The sequence below is a fragment of the Drosophila eugracilis genome, unplaced genomic scaffold, assembly GCF_018153835.1.
Source record: "Drosophila eugracilis isolate 14026-0451.02 unplaced genomic scaffold, ASM1815383v1 contig_2154, whole genome shotgun sequence".
NCBI lineage: Eukaryota > Metazoa > Arthropoda > Insecta > Diptera > Drosophilidae > Drosophila > Drosophila eugracilis.
Genome location: NW_024573038.1, coordinates 3,348,321 through 3,365,303, shown reverse-complemented (window position 1 = coordinate 3,365,303; position 16,983 = coordinate 3,348,321). Strand labels below are relative to the sequence as shown.

The 16,983-nt window shown below is 40.6% G+C and overlaps 2 protein-coding genes across 3 annotated transcripts; one reads left to right on the top strand and one right to left on the bottom strand.

The window, feature by feature from the left end:
• LOC108108544 lies at positions 1–4,662 on the top strand. Its single transcript, XM_017216618.1, has 3 exons — positions 1–345; positions 1,805–2,021; positions 4,215–4,662. Exons 1-3 carry the CDS (start codon positions 138–140, stop codon positions 4,372–4,374), a joined length of 585 nt encoding a protein of 194 aa, XP_017072107.1. The 5' UTR covers positions 1–137; the 3' UTR covers positions 4,375–4,662.
• Positions 4,663–6,627: 1,965 nt separating this feature from the next.
• On the bottom strand, positions 6,628–15,412 carry LOC108108540. 2 transcript variants are annotated; one of them, XM_017216615.1, is made up of 6 exons: positions 15,213–15,412; positions 11,072–11,260; positions 10,061–10,949; positions 9,332–9,912; positions 8,243–8,363; positions 6,628–8,166 (listed from the first exon to the last, which is right to left on the bottom strand). In XM_017216615.1, exons 2-6 carry the CDS (start codon positions 11,167–11,169, stop codon positions 6,667–6,669), a joined length of 3,189 nt encoding a protein of 1,062 aa, XP_017072104.1. In that variant the 5' UTR covers positions 11,170–11,260; positions 15,213–15,412; the 3' UTR covers positions 6,628–6,666. The 2 variants fall into 2 exon arrangements, with proteins under 2 accessions (XP_017072104.1, XP_017072103.1); XM_017216614.1 differs by having other exon boundaries at positions 15,217–15,412.
• Between the last annotated feature and the right edge of the window lie 1,571 nt (positions 15,413–16,983).

Genomic DNA, 16,983 nt, shown 5'->3' with positions numbered 1-16,983 from the left:
GCCGACGCAGGTCGCTTCAGTCAGTCCAAGACTTTAAGCGCACCAAGTCGCCAGCCGCTCCACTCGAGAAACTCGAAACGATCCGGGGATCGCATATATAGTAAATATTACGAAATATTACTTAACATTCGGCGGCCATGAATCTGCGGTACATCTGCACTGTGACTCTTCTGCCGACGCTCTGCGTGCTGCTGCTGCTCCTGCTGGAATTCGTGGAGGAGGGCCTGGCCCAGAATTCCGATCCACTTTTCGAGCTTCCCGTTCAGCTTGTTGGATTCCCCGTGATCGTGCTCTCCGTCCGGCTCTCCCAGTTCGCCAAGAAGCTGGCCTACTCCCTCAGTCCCAGTAAGTCTGACAATATGTCTGGCGCCCATCGCAATCAGTCTTTAATTTCTTTTCTTCATCGAGTGAAAGTTTAAAATATTTTTTGTGCATAAATTAAGTGTTTTGCATTGTTTAAATCAGTGCAGGAATTTGGTGAGGAAATTTCCGAAATTTAAGCAGTCCAAATTATGGCCGGCGATTTTTATTGCCATTCAAGTGAGCTTTTTTACAGTTTAATTTATGCATCTTTATTAACTGATTTAAAGTAAAATAATAATGGGGAAAGCCAAAAGGTAGTGGATGTGAAACTTTTAAGGGTTTGCTGTATTGCCAAATATTTAATGAATATTTTTATAGCCAATCAGCTTTTAAGTGGTTCTCCTTTCGCTTTTAAGTTAACTAACAGAGTTGAGAATGTGTGAAGCTCATAAAAGTGTACGTTATTTTTCCAGAAAGTTAAAAGCAGTTCTTAAAAAAAGTACTAATTATTTTATGGTTTTGCATTTCTTGCTGTAATTTTTAACAATTAGAAACTTTTTAATATTATATTTATTATCAAAATAAACCATATATAAGCGCTATTGCCTTATGCCAAAAATTATGTGAACTTAAAATTATTCAATAGAAAATGACACTACAACGCTTCTAACACCTAAACAGTGAGGCTAACTACTTCTGGGAAACTAAACTACTTTCTGCTAAGATAACATTTTACATTAATTTTCAGTTAATTGAATATTTCTGCTCTATAGTAATAACAATAATTCGTGTACCCTTCGGTAATTATAAACTTAAAATGCCAATACCGGCTTTGTACTATTTTGTATCGCTTTATTGTGGTAAAACCGAACCATTTTGTTAATGCGTGTCTATTGCTGATTGTTGTGACTCGTTACCCATTGCGTTGGACCGTAAAAACCTGATCTGCAAGTGCGATGACAAAAGCGGCTGCCAACTATCGTGCTCGTCCACTTAGCCGACAAAATGTGAAAATGGGGTCAAGGCTGTCGGCAAGCCAATGGCTTCGACTATTAAACCATAACAACTGCCACCACTCCGCGAAGCCGGAAATTCAATTTTTAGAGAGAGGGAAGCTTGATGGTGTTGACAGTTGAGCGACTAAGCTTTTGGCATGAGTAACCAGGGAAATACCCCAAATCAAAATAATTATCGAAACTTTTTGGCCAAATTAAAAGCTTTGTTAGAGAAAGAAAACAGAGATATATTGATAAGATCAATAACCTTATAGAGACTACGCCCCTTGAATAATAATCTTTTTGGGGCTTAATTATATTTCATTTTCATTTTACTCTTTGAATTAACTATTTAACTATTAAACATTTAATGACTAAAAAGAGTTTACATATTCTTCATACATTTCCACTAAAATGAAGTTTCCCAAATTTATTTTCGTTTATACGGAATTCGTTTTGAGGACCATCAAAAAAACCAAATAAATTCTACTTTTTTTCCGTTCCAGGTACGTACAGATCCCGCAGCAGAAGGGACACCACTCACCCACTAGCTCTTGATGCTGAGCTGGCCCAGAAACAGATTCTGGCTGAGTTTGGACCCCAGGCCTGCATCCTGGAGGAGCCATGCCGCGTCCACGCCTCCAAGCATTTGGGAAGTAGTGAACGGAGATTGCCGGGCGATGGAAAGTCAAAACCACATGCCGCCTGGTCGGAGGTTTTGAGGTAGGTCAAGATATATGGTAAGGGTGTGGTAACCAATTCGGAGGGTAATGGTAAATCTTAATAGTCTACTTGATTTTATGTAACTATCTGTATCTGATACCCTAAAGTACCTGTGAAGCCATTTCCAAGACTGATTACCCGACATTTATAATTACTTTTTCCCAAATGATTTCTTTCCACATCCGCATACTTTCTTTTCCTTCTGATTAAGGGCATTCAAGGAGGTGCTGGATCATCATCATCTCTTTCGAGCGCTTTCCCCTACTGCCAGCTCAAGTGCAGCCTGGCTGACTTTATGGGAACTCACTCAACTCCAACTGGCAGTAACAACTTGAAGTTCATTTCGTTTTGGTTGAATTTCTGTTCTGCGATTGCATTTCTTATGGCCACGTTGGCAGTTTGGCGCTGCTGCTGTTGTCATTTGGCAAATGAATGGCTTGTTTTTAGCTAAGGCAAAATGTTTTCCAATCAATTTTTATATCTCCTTGTTGTCGCTGTCTCATCCTGGAGTTCGCAGTTCGCCCATTGTCATTGGCATTGCTAACTCATCTGTGCATAATTTAATGTTTCTTAAGGGTTCCCAAGTTTAAAAGTGCATGTCACGACCGCCACTGAGAAGAGTTTGCCTTTGGATTTGAATTTGTAAGTTTACATAAATTGAAGTTTGGCTTGCCAGTTCCTGGATCCTGATGAGTTGGTTGCCCTCGCAGCTCCCCATTGTCATGGAAATGTTCGTCTTTGGCATTTAGTTATTCTTCTCACCCATCAAAAGTCCCCGGCTAAACCATGCTAACTGCTGTGATTCATAATTAATGCGCTTGTCTCGTCGGCAGCATCTTCCTTGATTTTTTTATTGGCGTTTCTGTGTAATAAAAGCAAGGAAGCTTGGCTGGTCATTGGTAGTAAAACATTTTTATTGTTGCCACCAGTTTTCATTTTGAAATACTAGTATTTAAGGGCGGGCAAACAGGACAAACAAAGGACAGCTTAAAGAAAAGCTTCTTAGGAAAGCCCTTTGGCAGACATGTCGTATGCGTAACATTTTCTCCATTCATTCTATTTAATATTTTGTGCTATCGCAAAAAGGTTTCCACATGCATCTGACACTTTCACACTTAATGTGCAAAAACACTCACCCTTTACCCCTGCACCTCCATCCCCGAAAAATGGTCAAAAGTTGTTTGGCCAACGTGTCAAGAGCAAATATTCAAAATTATTTCTGAAATGTTCGTCTGTCTGAGGACAGACCTCACCTTCAAACCTTCAGCTACGAGCCCCGAACGGGTCTGGCTGTGATGTTTTCGTTTGGTTTTGGTTTTTGTTTAGTTTTCGTTGCGCTGCAAATGTAATTGGCATTAGAAGAAGTTTTCTGCAACTCGACGTGTTTTGTAATAATAAAATATGATTAAAGTTTTTGATTAAATTTATGCAAGTGCACAGTGGGGAACGGCATTCCAAAGCTGGCTTTTCTCCAGGTTTCAGGCTCTGGTCAGTTTTCCACGTCTCTTTCAGTTGTTTTGTTTTCCGTTCTCCCATTTTTCCGGAGGGCAGCTGCAGATGTGTTTGTTACCGAGTTGATTAAATTATGCCACTGCAGACGTGTGAAATTTGAACTGTCCATGGGTCCATAGGTGGTGAAGTAAAGGGTTTTCGTGAGGCAATGGAAAGTTATCACAAAGTAATCAGCAGGATCCTGTCCAAAAAGGACACTTTTGTAGTTTTCCACACAATGGGTGAGGGAATTGAAGAGTTTTAGTAACTAATAAATAACTACGTTAGTTTAAAGACATCAGTTTGGTTTTTGCAAGCTTTTTCTTTTGTTTGTTTTTTCCTACAAATTTAAACAAAAGATTGCATCTTAACTGACATAAATGGTTAATTAAGGTAAACCCAGAATGATTGCTACTTATTGGCGGTCGTTCTACTTTAATTATTCCTTCAGCTTCAATCCTTTATAAGCATCACCCAGTACCAACCATTACCCAAGCTAAGCCCACTCCGCATCAAACATATTCTGCATTGTGAAGGAAAACTCTTCCTTTTGCTGTTGAAAAGTGCTTTTGTTTTCCAGCCTCTGTTGTTATGTGTGCATATTACCCACTTACTTATAAGTAATTATTTCTGTAATCCGCTTTCCGATTCCCCGCCTGCAACCTGCAACGTGCTGCAACATGGATATTCAACGACCAACAGGAACTACAAAGTGCAATCGGGCGTCAGTGGGATGAAACAATGGTATCTGCTATCCCTGTTCATCGGCGATGCTGTGCGGGATGTGCCGCTCTGCAAGCATCTGGCCAAAAGGATGCCCTGTCCAGGCGTCGGACCTCTGCCGCCACCCCAACCACGGTGAAGATCTGGTCGGTTCCACCACCTCTCGGGGGGGATTTCGTACTAAAGAAGAAGGAGGAGAGCATCCGGATGGAGTCCCCTTAGTCAGTCACATTGGACATCTTTGTTAATCATCCATCTTTCGGCACTCGCACCCAGCATCCATGTGCTGTCCTCGAACACCCCATCATATTGTTGTACTTTTAGTTGCTTTTAAGGGTTTTAATTTAAACGAACGCGCCCCTGCCAACGGACGTAGGCGCTTAGATTTATGTGTAAGCAAATAAATAAACAAACCAGCTGGAAAAAATCAACCAAAATTTGTGTGTTCCTATGCCGGGACATGTCTGGACTCCCTCAATTTTCCGCTCGGACAATGCATTTCCCCTTCTCCCTTTTTTTCTTGCCGTCGGAAGAAGCGAAAAATTGATACGCCAAAGAGCATGCAACAAAAAATTCGGGCCCGTTGCAATGCCACTCGCAATTTGTTGACGCAAGGCATTAAGATGCAAGGGAACGGGTTTCTAAATACCCTGGAAAAATTATAGCTTCAGACAGGTGAGAATTTACATTTAGCAGCAATACATATTAGTTTTTCTTCAAATTTATTATATATACATAAATTTATTATATTATATTATACCAAAAAAGTTGATTATTTTTGTGTTTATTAGTTAATTTAATAAATAACAATAAATTTGTTTTTATTTTACAACGAAATGGCTCCGCAACAATTTTGTAAGCATCAAAAATAGGGCTTACAAAATAAGAAAATTTTGAAAGAGCTTACTTAAGACGCAAAATTATTTAAGGTACTTAAACTAATTGTTTTCTATTAAGGTTTTGTAAACAAAACTTTAGATTGAAAGATTTTTATTCTGTAAATTCAAATTATCATTTTTCACGTCTTATACTGTAAAAGTATTCTCAAAAACTATTAGGCTTAGTACGATATATTTATAAAAATATTTGTATTTTCTTTTTCTCTTCTATAAAAATATTCTACGAAAATAAAACATTTAACAACTAAAAATATTTTTAAATATACATCAACTACCAGTCGTTCCCTTTCCTACCTTTGGTCGTAACACTTCTTTTTCTTACTCCACCTACAACTTTCCATTTAGGAAAACAAACCAAAGGAAAACCAAATGTCGGGGTCTCTGTCTCCAAACCCGAACCCCAACTCCAAATCCACAAGTCCGTGTTTCCCATTTATTAACTCGTTGCATATGGTTTGCATGCAAACGGTGGCTGCTGTCGTCGTCCCGAGTGCTGTAAATAAAATAAGACGACAGCAACTGCACCAGCAAATGTCGCTGCGAGCTTTGCCTTTTGCCATGGCAACCCTGACAGCCCTGGTCGCCTGGGCCGCACAAAAGTATGCTGCACTTTTTGTTCACTTTTGAATTTTCTGTGTGATTTTCCTGCTGACAAACGCTCAACCATTTGGGAAAACGCTGGCGGGAAAAAATAAATAAATAAAATTCTCGGTGCTTCTAGGGGTTTCAACTAGCATTGCTGTCTCTTTTGTACCCCATATAAGCAGAAAGTGTACTTATATTTTAAAGAGCGAAAAAATATTTAAATAAATATAAGAAATTGTTCACTTTTTTTTAATAATACTATAATGGCGAAATATTTAAAACGGAATATATACTCGTTTAATCAAACATAAATCTTTTAACCTTTAAAATTTAAGGGTTATTAAGGTTATAAAAGCTGTACTAATAAATTTAAATTGTGGAATAAATTTCGATCTTTCTCTATTTAAAATATAACAAAATAATAACACAGGGTATTCAGGATTTCACCTAAAACTTCGTAATACATTTTGTTTTCTTATTTTCCATTTCCATTATAGTCCGGGTTTATCACATTTAATTTTTCAAACGTATTCCCAGGATGAGGCCGTTTGCCGCTAGATTTATGCGACAATTCCACTGGCAACTCGTTTCACTTGTTGAAACAATGGCCGCAGATGAAGAAAGTTTATCTTTTTGCATACACTCGGTTGATTGAATTGTGTTTTATTAATAAATATTTGTTTAAAGCGTTTAATATTTACAGACTTATGCGACTAAGTGGTGGCCTGCCTCTTGGCGGGTCTTTAAAGTAGACCCATTGATCCGATTAACGTTGCTTTTAGGGCTAATATAAATTAGAAAATATTTTAAAGAAGAGTATTCAAGTTGGTCTAATTAAACTACAAAAAACGATAACAGTCAGTTGAGGCCTTAAAATATTTACAGTTGCAAAACAAAGTGGTAAACAGTTTTAAGATTTGTAATCAAAAGGTAATTATTACTTAAACCTAACCTGTTTTTAGATAGACCTTACTGCCATCCGGACGAATGTAGTACTCATTAACACCCTGCGAGTTGGTCACATAAATATTTTTGTCATCTTCGTAATGTGGCTTCTGGTTTTGACTGCTTCCATAACGATTATCGCTGATGTAGTTGGCATTAGGATAGTTGTAGTGGGGTCTCTCATTCGTTGGGCTCTCAAAACGAACCGTGTTTCCCGGCATGTATTCACCATAGTTCAAGTTATTGAATCCCCCCTCCAGTCGGTAGTGGTTATGAGGCCTCTGTTTATCGCTGACCACCAGTCGGTCCTCCTTGGCCTCTCCAATCTCGTTATATTCGTAGGTGGGAGCATAGGTCGGTCTATTAAGGATCTTGCCCTTCCTTATATGCTGTTCGTAGTGATCGGGAAAGATAACACGGGCTCCACGTTGCGGTGGAGCTGCATCATCGTAGACAGCATTTGGAGGAGGAGTCTCTTCCTTGAAGGACTGTTGGTTATGTGTGTCAGCCTCACGGATACGAAGGATCTCGAGCTGTTCCTGTCGGATTCTGTCTTCTCGGAGTTGTTCTTCCCGTATTTGATCTTCTCTGAGTTGCTGCTCCCTGATTTGATCTTCCCGAAATCGCTCTTCCCTTAACTGCTGCTCCCTGATTTGATCCTGCAGGATTCTTTCTTCCCTCAACTCAGCCTCCCTGAACTGCTCATCCTCTCTGATCCTTTCCTCCTGCAACCTCTGCTCATCCAGATGGTCGTTGGTATCCCTGAACACAATGCGTTTTCCTCTGCGCTTGTCCCCGCCAATGTCAGACTGGGAAAGACCATTTGGCAGAACAACCTTCCATCCATCCATGAAGGACAAGTTCTTGGCTTTTCTAACATTTTCAGATGGTTCATCCTCATCCTGAGGAAATCGCAGCTTTCGTTGGGCAGCATCGCGGTTAAACTCCCTGATAGCATCAGCTGGTGTGGGATCTGGAAATCGAATAGATCCTTCTTCGTGTTGCTCCTCGCTTTGAATGTCCTTGAAGTTAACCACCCGACCTTCACCTTCGTCTTCGGGAAATTGCAGGACGCCTATGAGTTCTGTATGGGCCTTGGCTTCCTCCTCTTCCTCATCATCCTGAAACTTCACCAACTGACTCATTTGGGTGTCCAGGTTGTCCTCTTCGTCGTGAAAGTCATCGTCCATATGAATACTCCTTCTCCTTCTCCTCCTCTGATACTCCACTCCATTTAGGTATTCGGATAGCACCTGGGTGAAGAAGCTTCCGATGCCGCTGGCTATATCGGTGGAGGGTCGCTGAGTGGGTTTGGGCACTGGTCGCGGAGTGGTGTAACTTTGACCTCCTCCACCACCGCCTCCAGTCAAGGCTGAGAGAATGCTGAACAAGGATCCTGTGCCTCCATCTGATTGCTGCGAGGCCACAGGCTTCTCCTCTGGCTCGCTAAAGAACTTGAAGAAGCCACCACGATGATTGTTCAAATAGTGAATTATTTCCATCTATTTAAAAAGAGCTTTTATTATTTCCACATTTTCCATAATTTGTCATTGATTTCAATTTGGTTTCAGATCTTACATCATTTTTAGGACACTTCTCGTAGGTCTGGATGCAACTTCTTTCCCCACCACTCAGCCCAAGAAGGGCAGCTCTTCCATAAATGAGAGCTGGTGAGGCCACAGGGAATCCAGCCAGGAAACTTTAAGAAAAATTTAAGAAAATGATTACTTTTATGTAATTGATGTATTAAAAGAAAAGACTGAGAGATATTATGTTATAACAATCAGATTAATAGTATTAATTATTAAATTAATGAAAAATGTCAATATGATTTATTTCAAAACTAAAAATAAATTAAAGCTCATTTATCGAAATCTCTTTTATCAATATTATTTTCTGATCTAAGGGGCAGCAATAGCATGTGTTTTAGATACTAAGATACAGGGAAGTAAAAGCGCCATTTCATCATTAATAGCCCGTACCTACATATTTCGTAATTTTAAAGAGTTAAGCTGGATTTATCTAAGCTGCAGCCAGTCAACGACAATGGCTACCTTAGAAACGTTCGTCCTGCAGGGAACTTCAACCCCTTGAGCTTCCCATCTGGTTACACAAGTAATGCAACTCCATCTGCCTTATGGCCTCTCTCTAGGCTGCTTATAAAACTTAATTGACTCGAAGCCAAGAATTTGCCAAAGCCAAAACAATTTCAATTTACAATGGGTGCTATCGCAACCCCTTTTCCCCATCTCAGCTCACCATTTCCCGGAGAAAACCCCCCTCCCAGACGTAGCTCATTTAATGGAACAATCAATATGGTCTGCAAGGCAGTAATGAAGTCTAATCCCATTTAAAGCTGCACCACAGAAACAAGATGCCCCCATCTGCCTCAAAATGCAAATTTAATAATATTTACTCACAACTAAAGCCCCTGCAAAATGGGTACCAGTCCATGCCTCAACACTGAGAAAAAAAGTTATTATATATTCCAGAATATTTGCGATATAAAAAAAATTCTGACAAGAATCTCCCCTTCCAGCATCTTAGAAAATATATTTGAAGATCTTAAATTTAAGAGATTAAAACATTATCCCAATAATTATCCACTATATTTCCTCTCAATGAACCTTAAAACACCCCACCCTTCCCCCTCTTTGGAGTACTCACTTGGTTATGGCAGGGGAGGTAACGAATCCGGGCAATTGGCCACGTAACGTTTGACCGGCAATCATCTGGCAGAGCACCTTGGGCACGCACTGCAAATCGTCGTTGCGAGCGATGTTCTCCAGTGCCCTAATGAGTTGTGTGTTGGGCGGTCTTCCTCCTCCTCCTCCCAGAAATCCTGTTTGCTGTCCTGCTCCTTGTGTCCCGGTGAAAGCGCCGAGGAGACTACCTAATGGGCTGGCCGACTGCGAGGATGCGGATGGGGAACCACCTCCTCCCAAGAGCAGATTCGTAAATTGTGGTGCATACAGCGAGGCCAGAGTAGCCAAACCACCGCCCACTCCGCCTCCAGAACCACCTCCTCCACCACCCGATGACTGAGTGGCAGGACGATAGTTGAACTGCTGCTGCTGTGGCTGCTGGAAGTGCTGGGACTGCGGTGGCGGTATCTCGCCAATTTGGTACTCGTAGTAATTGTGTCCCGGTCTGGGTCGCTGAGGTAGTCCAGATCCGGGACCACCTCCTCCTGCTCCTCCTCCTCCATTCTGTGGCTTGAATTGATAGTTACCAAACTGCGTCTGTATCTGCACAGAAAAGAATGTTAGGAAGTTAAAATGTTAATATTTGAAATGGAATTATATATTAATTATTTCGTTTAAGTTATATTTAAAAACGTTAAGTTTAATTTAGATTTAAAGATTCAAAATCTTTAAAAATTTTTTCTTTGTGTACCTGGTTGGGGTTCTGTATCTGCGTCTGCAGTGGCTTCGGCCGCTGCGAATAATTATCAAAGTTGTTTGCATAATTAGACGAGCCTGGAGGTGGCACTCCACCTGCTCCGCCTAGACCACCCGCTCCTCCTGCTCCACCACCAACTCCCCCTCGATTTGCATTGATGTCTTGGCGTTGGTACAGTGGTCGCTGCTTTGGCTGCTGGGGCACGAAATTGGAAGTCTGCTCAGCCGCATAGCTGGGCGGTGGGTAATCATGGCTATCATAGGAGATTTTGTGGGAGGCGGTGGTAGGTGGAGCCGGGAGCGAAGGCGGTGGCCTTGTGGGTCGTCGATATGAAGGGGCGGGGCTTTCATCGAAGACGTAGCCAGGTCGCTTGAGATATACATCCTCCACGTGGCCAGGATGCGGCTGCTGATGGTTCTGCTGATGATTTCCCACCAGCAAGGAAGACTGTACGGTGTACACCTGATCATCTTGAGCTGGCTGCTCTCTTTGATACTGAATTATGGAAGGTGGAGTGGGTGTGTACCGATAGTTCTGCTGGGTATACGGATCCAGGTAGCTAACTACCGGCGTAGTGGGCAGCGGTGTGCTCTGGAACACCGAATGGGATTCCTGGGGGAAGGAGAACTGTTTGTCCAATGCAGCCTGCTGTCTCAGTGAACTGGTCACATCATGCTTATAGTTGGGTTCCAAATAGCTTGGGGGATAGCGATTCAATCCCGCCTGGGGCATCACATCCGAGGGGGTAAAGTCCAGCATTTGAGAGGGTCGGAATCCTCCGCCCGTTGTCACTCTGGCTGAAGTTTCTGGTGGATTCCGTTCCTCTGGGATCTGCTCCGAGGGAAAGAAGTTTTTCAGCTTTGCGGATATCTGCTGTTCATCACTGGAAACGTTAATAAACATAAGTAATACGTTAAAGTACTTTTTATACTAATTCATGCTTGAGAAATATTTTGCGGCAGAGGCTCAGGCTAATTTGCATAATTCAGAGCTCAATCAACTTACCCGTTGCCATTTCTTATGCAGGACACGTCGAGGACTAATGCGATAATTAGAATTGCAATTTTCCATTGCACACTTCGCGGCTCCCATAGCAATTGCATTTTGGCTGTGGAGTTGGAGGGAAAATGTGGAAAATCCCGCTGCTCACGTCAGCGATTCATAAGCTCAAGCCAAACTGTCTTCGCACGTCGCCTAAAGTGAGGAAAAATGGAATGGTGGAAAACATCATAAAAACTTGCTGTCAAACTCAAACTACACAAAGAATTTCGCGCAATTTCCCGACGACTTGTGCTCGACATTTTCTTGCTACATTTGCACATAAATTTATAGATTTACCACCCACCATCCTCCGGGGATGCACATTTGCATTCATATTAATGCAATTCTCACGTGCTAGCCGTGAAAAGGAGCTCTCCTCATGCCAGCGACAACGACATTTGTTTAATTCCGCTTTTTTATGATTGCGCCGTGTTTATGCAACCGCACGACTGCCACAAATAATCGGATCCCATCATCTTCGGTCCCGGCCAACCATGCAAAATTATTCGGATTATTGTCAAGTTTTATTTGGCGGGACGCTGACAGGCCTTAAAAGTTTAATGCCCACAGCGATTTGACTTTCTTTTTATGTTTGAGTTCTATTAGGACAAGTGTCTGGGTGCATATTTCTGAGTATTAACTAGTCTGGTTGTGATTGTGGAAGCTCTTTTCATGATTGTTCTTTGTTCGGTTTAATATTTTAATCATGGCTAGTAGTTACCCGTACTATCCATAGTGGCCAAGGAGTCAAAATACCAACTTATCAAAATAATTATCAAAAAGTTGTACAAATTATTATTAATCAGCTTTTTGATAGTGAAACTTTTGAAACATCTTTTTAAGGAAAAGAAATATTCCCTTCAAACGAAGTTTAATATTATTATAAGATATCTTTAAATCTGTTTTGGTTTCAAGTTAAACTGAACAGCGTTAAAACCCAGTCTGACTATTTAGTATTTTTTTAAGGTTTAAGGAATCTGTATTAACATTAATGATTTAGCTAGTTTCGAAATATTTTCCATTCACATTCTTAACTTTATTGACTTTCATTCTCATCATTTCTATAGCATTTTTCACAGATCATATTTTATGTATCAGTGAAAGTGTGTTTTATGTTCTTAGCCGAAACCATTGTTTCCTTCATCATCTTTCTCTCATTGGCTTATTGGTTTCTGTGGTTTTTAGCACACAGACACTCGGTTCATTCATTCAATCATCGGGGTCTCAATTTTGTTAACTCTTTTCGTCTTCTGCAAACCATAAATTTCACCATAAACAAGAGGAAACGCTATAGTCGAGTGCCGCGACTATAAGATACCCGTTACTGTTTTACAACATTTTAAAATACTATTTTGCTAGTGGAAATTCACAAGGCGCCATCTATTGTCAGAGGAAGTATGTTGAGTATGCTTATAGTGACGTCACTGCCCATGTGGAGCCTTATAACATTAATTTCTTCATAAATAGCGAAATAATGTTCCGATTTCAAAAATCTTTTGTAAATCGATAGATATTAACAGAAATAAGTTACACAAGGTCAAACGAAGGCATTCATAATAATATTATAGACTCCACAGTTTTCCGCGGTTTGTGGGCGTTAGAGTGGGCGTGGCCGGATGCAACTTCGTGACAAGTTGCAGAGGCATCTCCTTAATACGTATTCCTAAGCAAAATTGTGTAGCTCTTATAGTTTTCGAGATTTTTGCATTTTTGGTTTTTCGGGTTTTGTGGACGTTAGAGTGGGCGTGGCGTGATCGGAAAAAAACAATTCGCAGTGGGAGCATCATAGAAACATACATGCTTGATCCGAACTTTCTATCTCTTATAGTTACCAAGATATCAGCTTTTCTAGAAAATCCGAAAACCGTCTTTTAAGCCTTGTGGGCGTATGCGTGGGTGTGGCCGGATAGTAGTACTACTATAAGATGCGCTGCCATCTAAAGATTATACTTTCTGAATTTCAACTTTCTAACTGCAATAGTTCCTGAGATTTCAGCAATTTTAGTTTTTCGCGATTTGGGGGCGTTAGAGTGGGCGTGGCAGGATGCTGTAATAAACTTGCGCTGTCCCGGGACCTCAAGAATCTTCATGCTTAATCTCAACCTTGTATCTGCTATAGTTCCTGAGATCTCAGCGTTCATACGGACGGACGGACGGACGGACAGACGGACGGACGGACGGACGGACGGACGGACGGACGGACGGACGGACAGACGGACATGGCTCAATCGACTTCGCTATTGATCCTGATCAAGAATATATATACTTTATAGGGTCGCAAAAGCTTCGTTCTATCTGTTACATACTTTTCAACGAATCTAGTATACCCTTTTACTCTACGAGTAACGGGTATAAATATGCACAGTTTGTCGCCTTGTTTAGTGCGTCATTTAGCGCTCTTCGATTTGCATTTGCATTTAAATGGAGTCAAGGTTGTAGTACGAGACAGTCTGAGTGTTTTGTGTAAAAAATATTAAAGACTTTTTAAAGATGACGCACAGGGAATTTGGAAATCATCAGTGTAAAGCTAGCAGCATCTGTGCGGAGTTTAAAATATATATTATTTATATTTTTGCTTTTGCAATATAAGAAACAAAAACAACTCCCCTGCCAAATGTCTTGTTGAATATAAAATTTAAATTCCTAGCAATTGCTAGGAGAGACGGGCAACAGACTTTTCCAGCTGTAATTGCAGCCAAAAATTTTATGATCCCATTGAAGGGGGGAAGATATAAGGGGGGATATTCGGGAAGGTACCAGAAAACTGCATTTGCCATTGGCTGGCGCCAGAGGGCGCTGCACTAAACCGAAAGACAGCAGACGGCAATGGAAGTTTACAACAAGAAATGGCAGCTAATTTTAGAAGGGGCAGGAGATGTTGGAGTCTAGCTGCAGCAGGTGCACAGATCACAAAATGCACATTGAGGGGGTGGCTGGCCGAATGGGGGAAGGACACCGAAATACTGAACGAGAAGGCGGCAACACGAAAGGACACTTTACGCTCGAGATGCGTTCCAAATTGTGCGGGCAAAGACGAACACGGATACGGATGCGGATGTGGATGTGGCGTACGTGTTGTGAATTCTTTGGGGAAGTATCCTCTGCTTGTCAAATTACATAATCCACTCAACACGCCCCCGTCCTCGACCGCCCACCAATTAGCCTTAATGTCCAAGGCGTGCTGAGGTTCGATCTGAGTCTTATTATTGTTGGACTGGCACAGGAAGAAATTTAAGTTGAAGTTTTTGCAAGTTCAAATTTCCAAGATATTTTTAAGGGGTATGGAATTGCTGATGTTTATTTTAAGACTCCTGAGGAAAGGCGTTTCTTGTTTTAATCAGTTTAAATATTTGTTTAGTTATTCACTTCAAAAAAATGTTTCTTTTTTATATTGATAACTTTTATCGTATTATTAAATTTTGTTATTATTTTTTCGAAGAGTAGAGAGAGAACTTCATAAAATAAAGAGATTTACTTTAGTCGTAACTTTAACTATAAATTTAAAAACAGATTTCATAAAATTTAAATCCTCATTTTGTATATATTTTTATTAACCAATTTTTTATATATATATTTTATATATCTCTTTAAATTTGACATTTAAAAAAACATTTAAAAAGGCATCTTTGTTTGGAATTCTTTAAAAACATGAAAAAGCTACTTTTCCTCAGCTTTTCCTCAGCCGTATGTTATCATGTACTAGCTTTGTATATTTTTCCACCGCTTAAATCATTACTAATTAAGCACATCTTGTTTGTTTTGCAATCTTGCTTAAAATTCAACTCCGTAAAATTAAATTTACACAATTTTCTCTGTGCACCCAAATGAGTCACTGGCAAGCACCGATTTTTGTAATGCCATTTTTGCGCAATTCTGTGATGGTGCCAGAGCCACTTCTTTCCACAACTTTCTTTTCGCCCTTCCTGGCTGGCTGAACTCGGAAATTGGCCGGGCTCGTTTCTAGACACAATTGCCATGCTTTGTTTGGTTTTTGAATTGCTACATTTGAAGAGGTTTTGTGTTTTTTAAGGGGCCCGGCTTTTGATTTTGATTTGCACACTTTCAGTTTCGATTTTCGCCGTGGGTTTTTACCCAACTTACTCACTTACTCACTGCACTTTATGTGTGGACACGCCGCTGCTTCTTTTTCTCCGCGTGTCTCAAACGAAACTGAAAGCGAAATTCGATTCAAAACTGGTTAACTTTTGAGCCCGAGCGCAGACGCAACCGCAGACGTAAGCGGTGTAAAACTAAAACTAAAGGCAAAACGCAGACGATTCGACGACGACGTCTTTCCGGCTTTAAGTTCGGCGATCGTTTGACACGCGACGCCGGCACAGAAAAGCCACCAAGCCATTTCTCTGGAGATTCAGCCGAAGTCTGCTGGTCCGCCAGAGAGAGCTCCAACTCCACTACAATCTTGGCTTGGCCAGGTGGATTCAGATTAGCGTCATCGGAGAGCTGCCTGGCTTGGCTAAACAAGAGCAGAAACTTGAAAGAGACCTCTCTGAAGGTCAATGTATAATACTAGAAAATTTTGGGTTTTTCAACGAAATTTAAACTTGAAAAACAGATTTTTCAACTACTGATTAAATTTTGATAAAAAATCCCATTTAACAGGAAAACCAACAAAAAATAGAGTTTTAAACAAAAAGACCAAAAATATGTTTTAATGAAACATTAAAAAAAAGTATTCCTACCTTTTAGGCATCAAAATTAAAATTTCCAACCAACTCTGAAACTATAAAATAGTTTGCATTTAAGAAATATTGCCAACGAACTACTTAAAATATTGCACTTACTAATCGGATTTTCCAGCATTTTCCTTTCAGATGACCATTCAACTCGGTTACACACGACGTTATCAATTACAATTACATCTGCAATGCGGCGATTAATTGGCGCATTTGTTACACTTTTCGAGTGAGAAATGATTGTCCAACGAGGCAGTTGGCCAGCCAAATGGCTTAATTATAATGGGCCAACAGGCGAGGCGGCCAGCAAATTGTCAGTCGTCAGTCAGTCTGAGTGAAAGTTGAGGCCCCAGAGAGCAGGCCAATCAGCTAACCAACTAACAAGCCCCAACAACAGCCAAGCTGAACCCAACTGAAACAGAAACATAAACAGATACCAAAAAAACCGAAACAGACTCGAGTTGAGTAATTTTCTGCTCTAGTCGCTCACCTCCTCCGCCCCCCAAAAGCGGCTTTCTTTTCCCCATCTTAACTGTTGGTAATAATAATTTACACTTTTTATCGCCTCTGAGGTAACCCAGCATCCATGGGCTCTCATTGGTACAGATTTGGCGGTCAAACGAAAGCAAAACCAAATATCATCCTAATATCGTGGGCTGTTCCCCGAACTTAGTCCCCAAGTCCAAAATCTGTGCCAATGTCTGTCATTCAACCCGCTTCGCATTTCGGTTTTTGCGGCAGTCTCGCAATTTGTTTACATTCGGCTGAGTTATGCAAAAAGCGCGAACTGCCTTCTTCGGGTCATGATTGATGAATGGCAAGTCGCCGGATTTTTATATCCGCCTGTGGGAGTATATCTGGGTGTGTTGCCCGACCATGAAAGGTCGTCGATGAGTCGGCGATTTGTTTTTTAGTTTGTAGTACAATATGGCAATAGGGTAAAGCCCAAAGCTAGCATGGTAAAATTTGAAATATAAAACTATTGAAGGGTGTTTAATACCTCATTGAAAGATTGCCAAAAATGATTAAAACTAGAAAAACCCATTTAAGTTACAGGATATTGTTAAAGAGAAACACTTGGAAGTTAGTTGAAGTTAATGTTTATTTTTGTGAAAATTAGTGATTACAAAAAAAAAGTACATTAGTATATAAAATATTTATAGTTGCAAATGAAAACTGTAC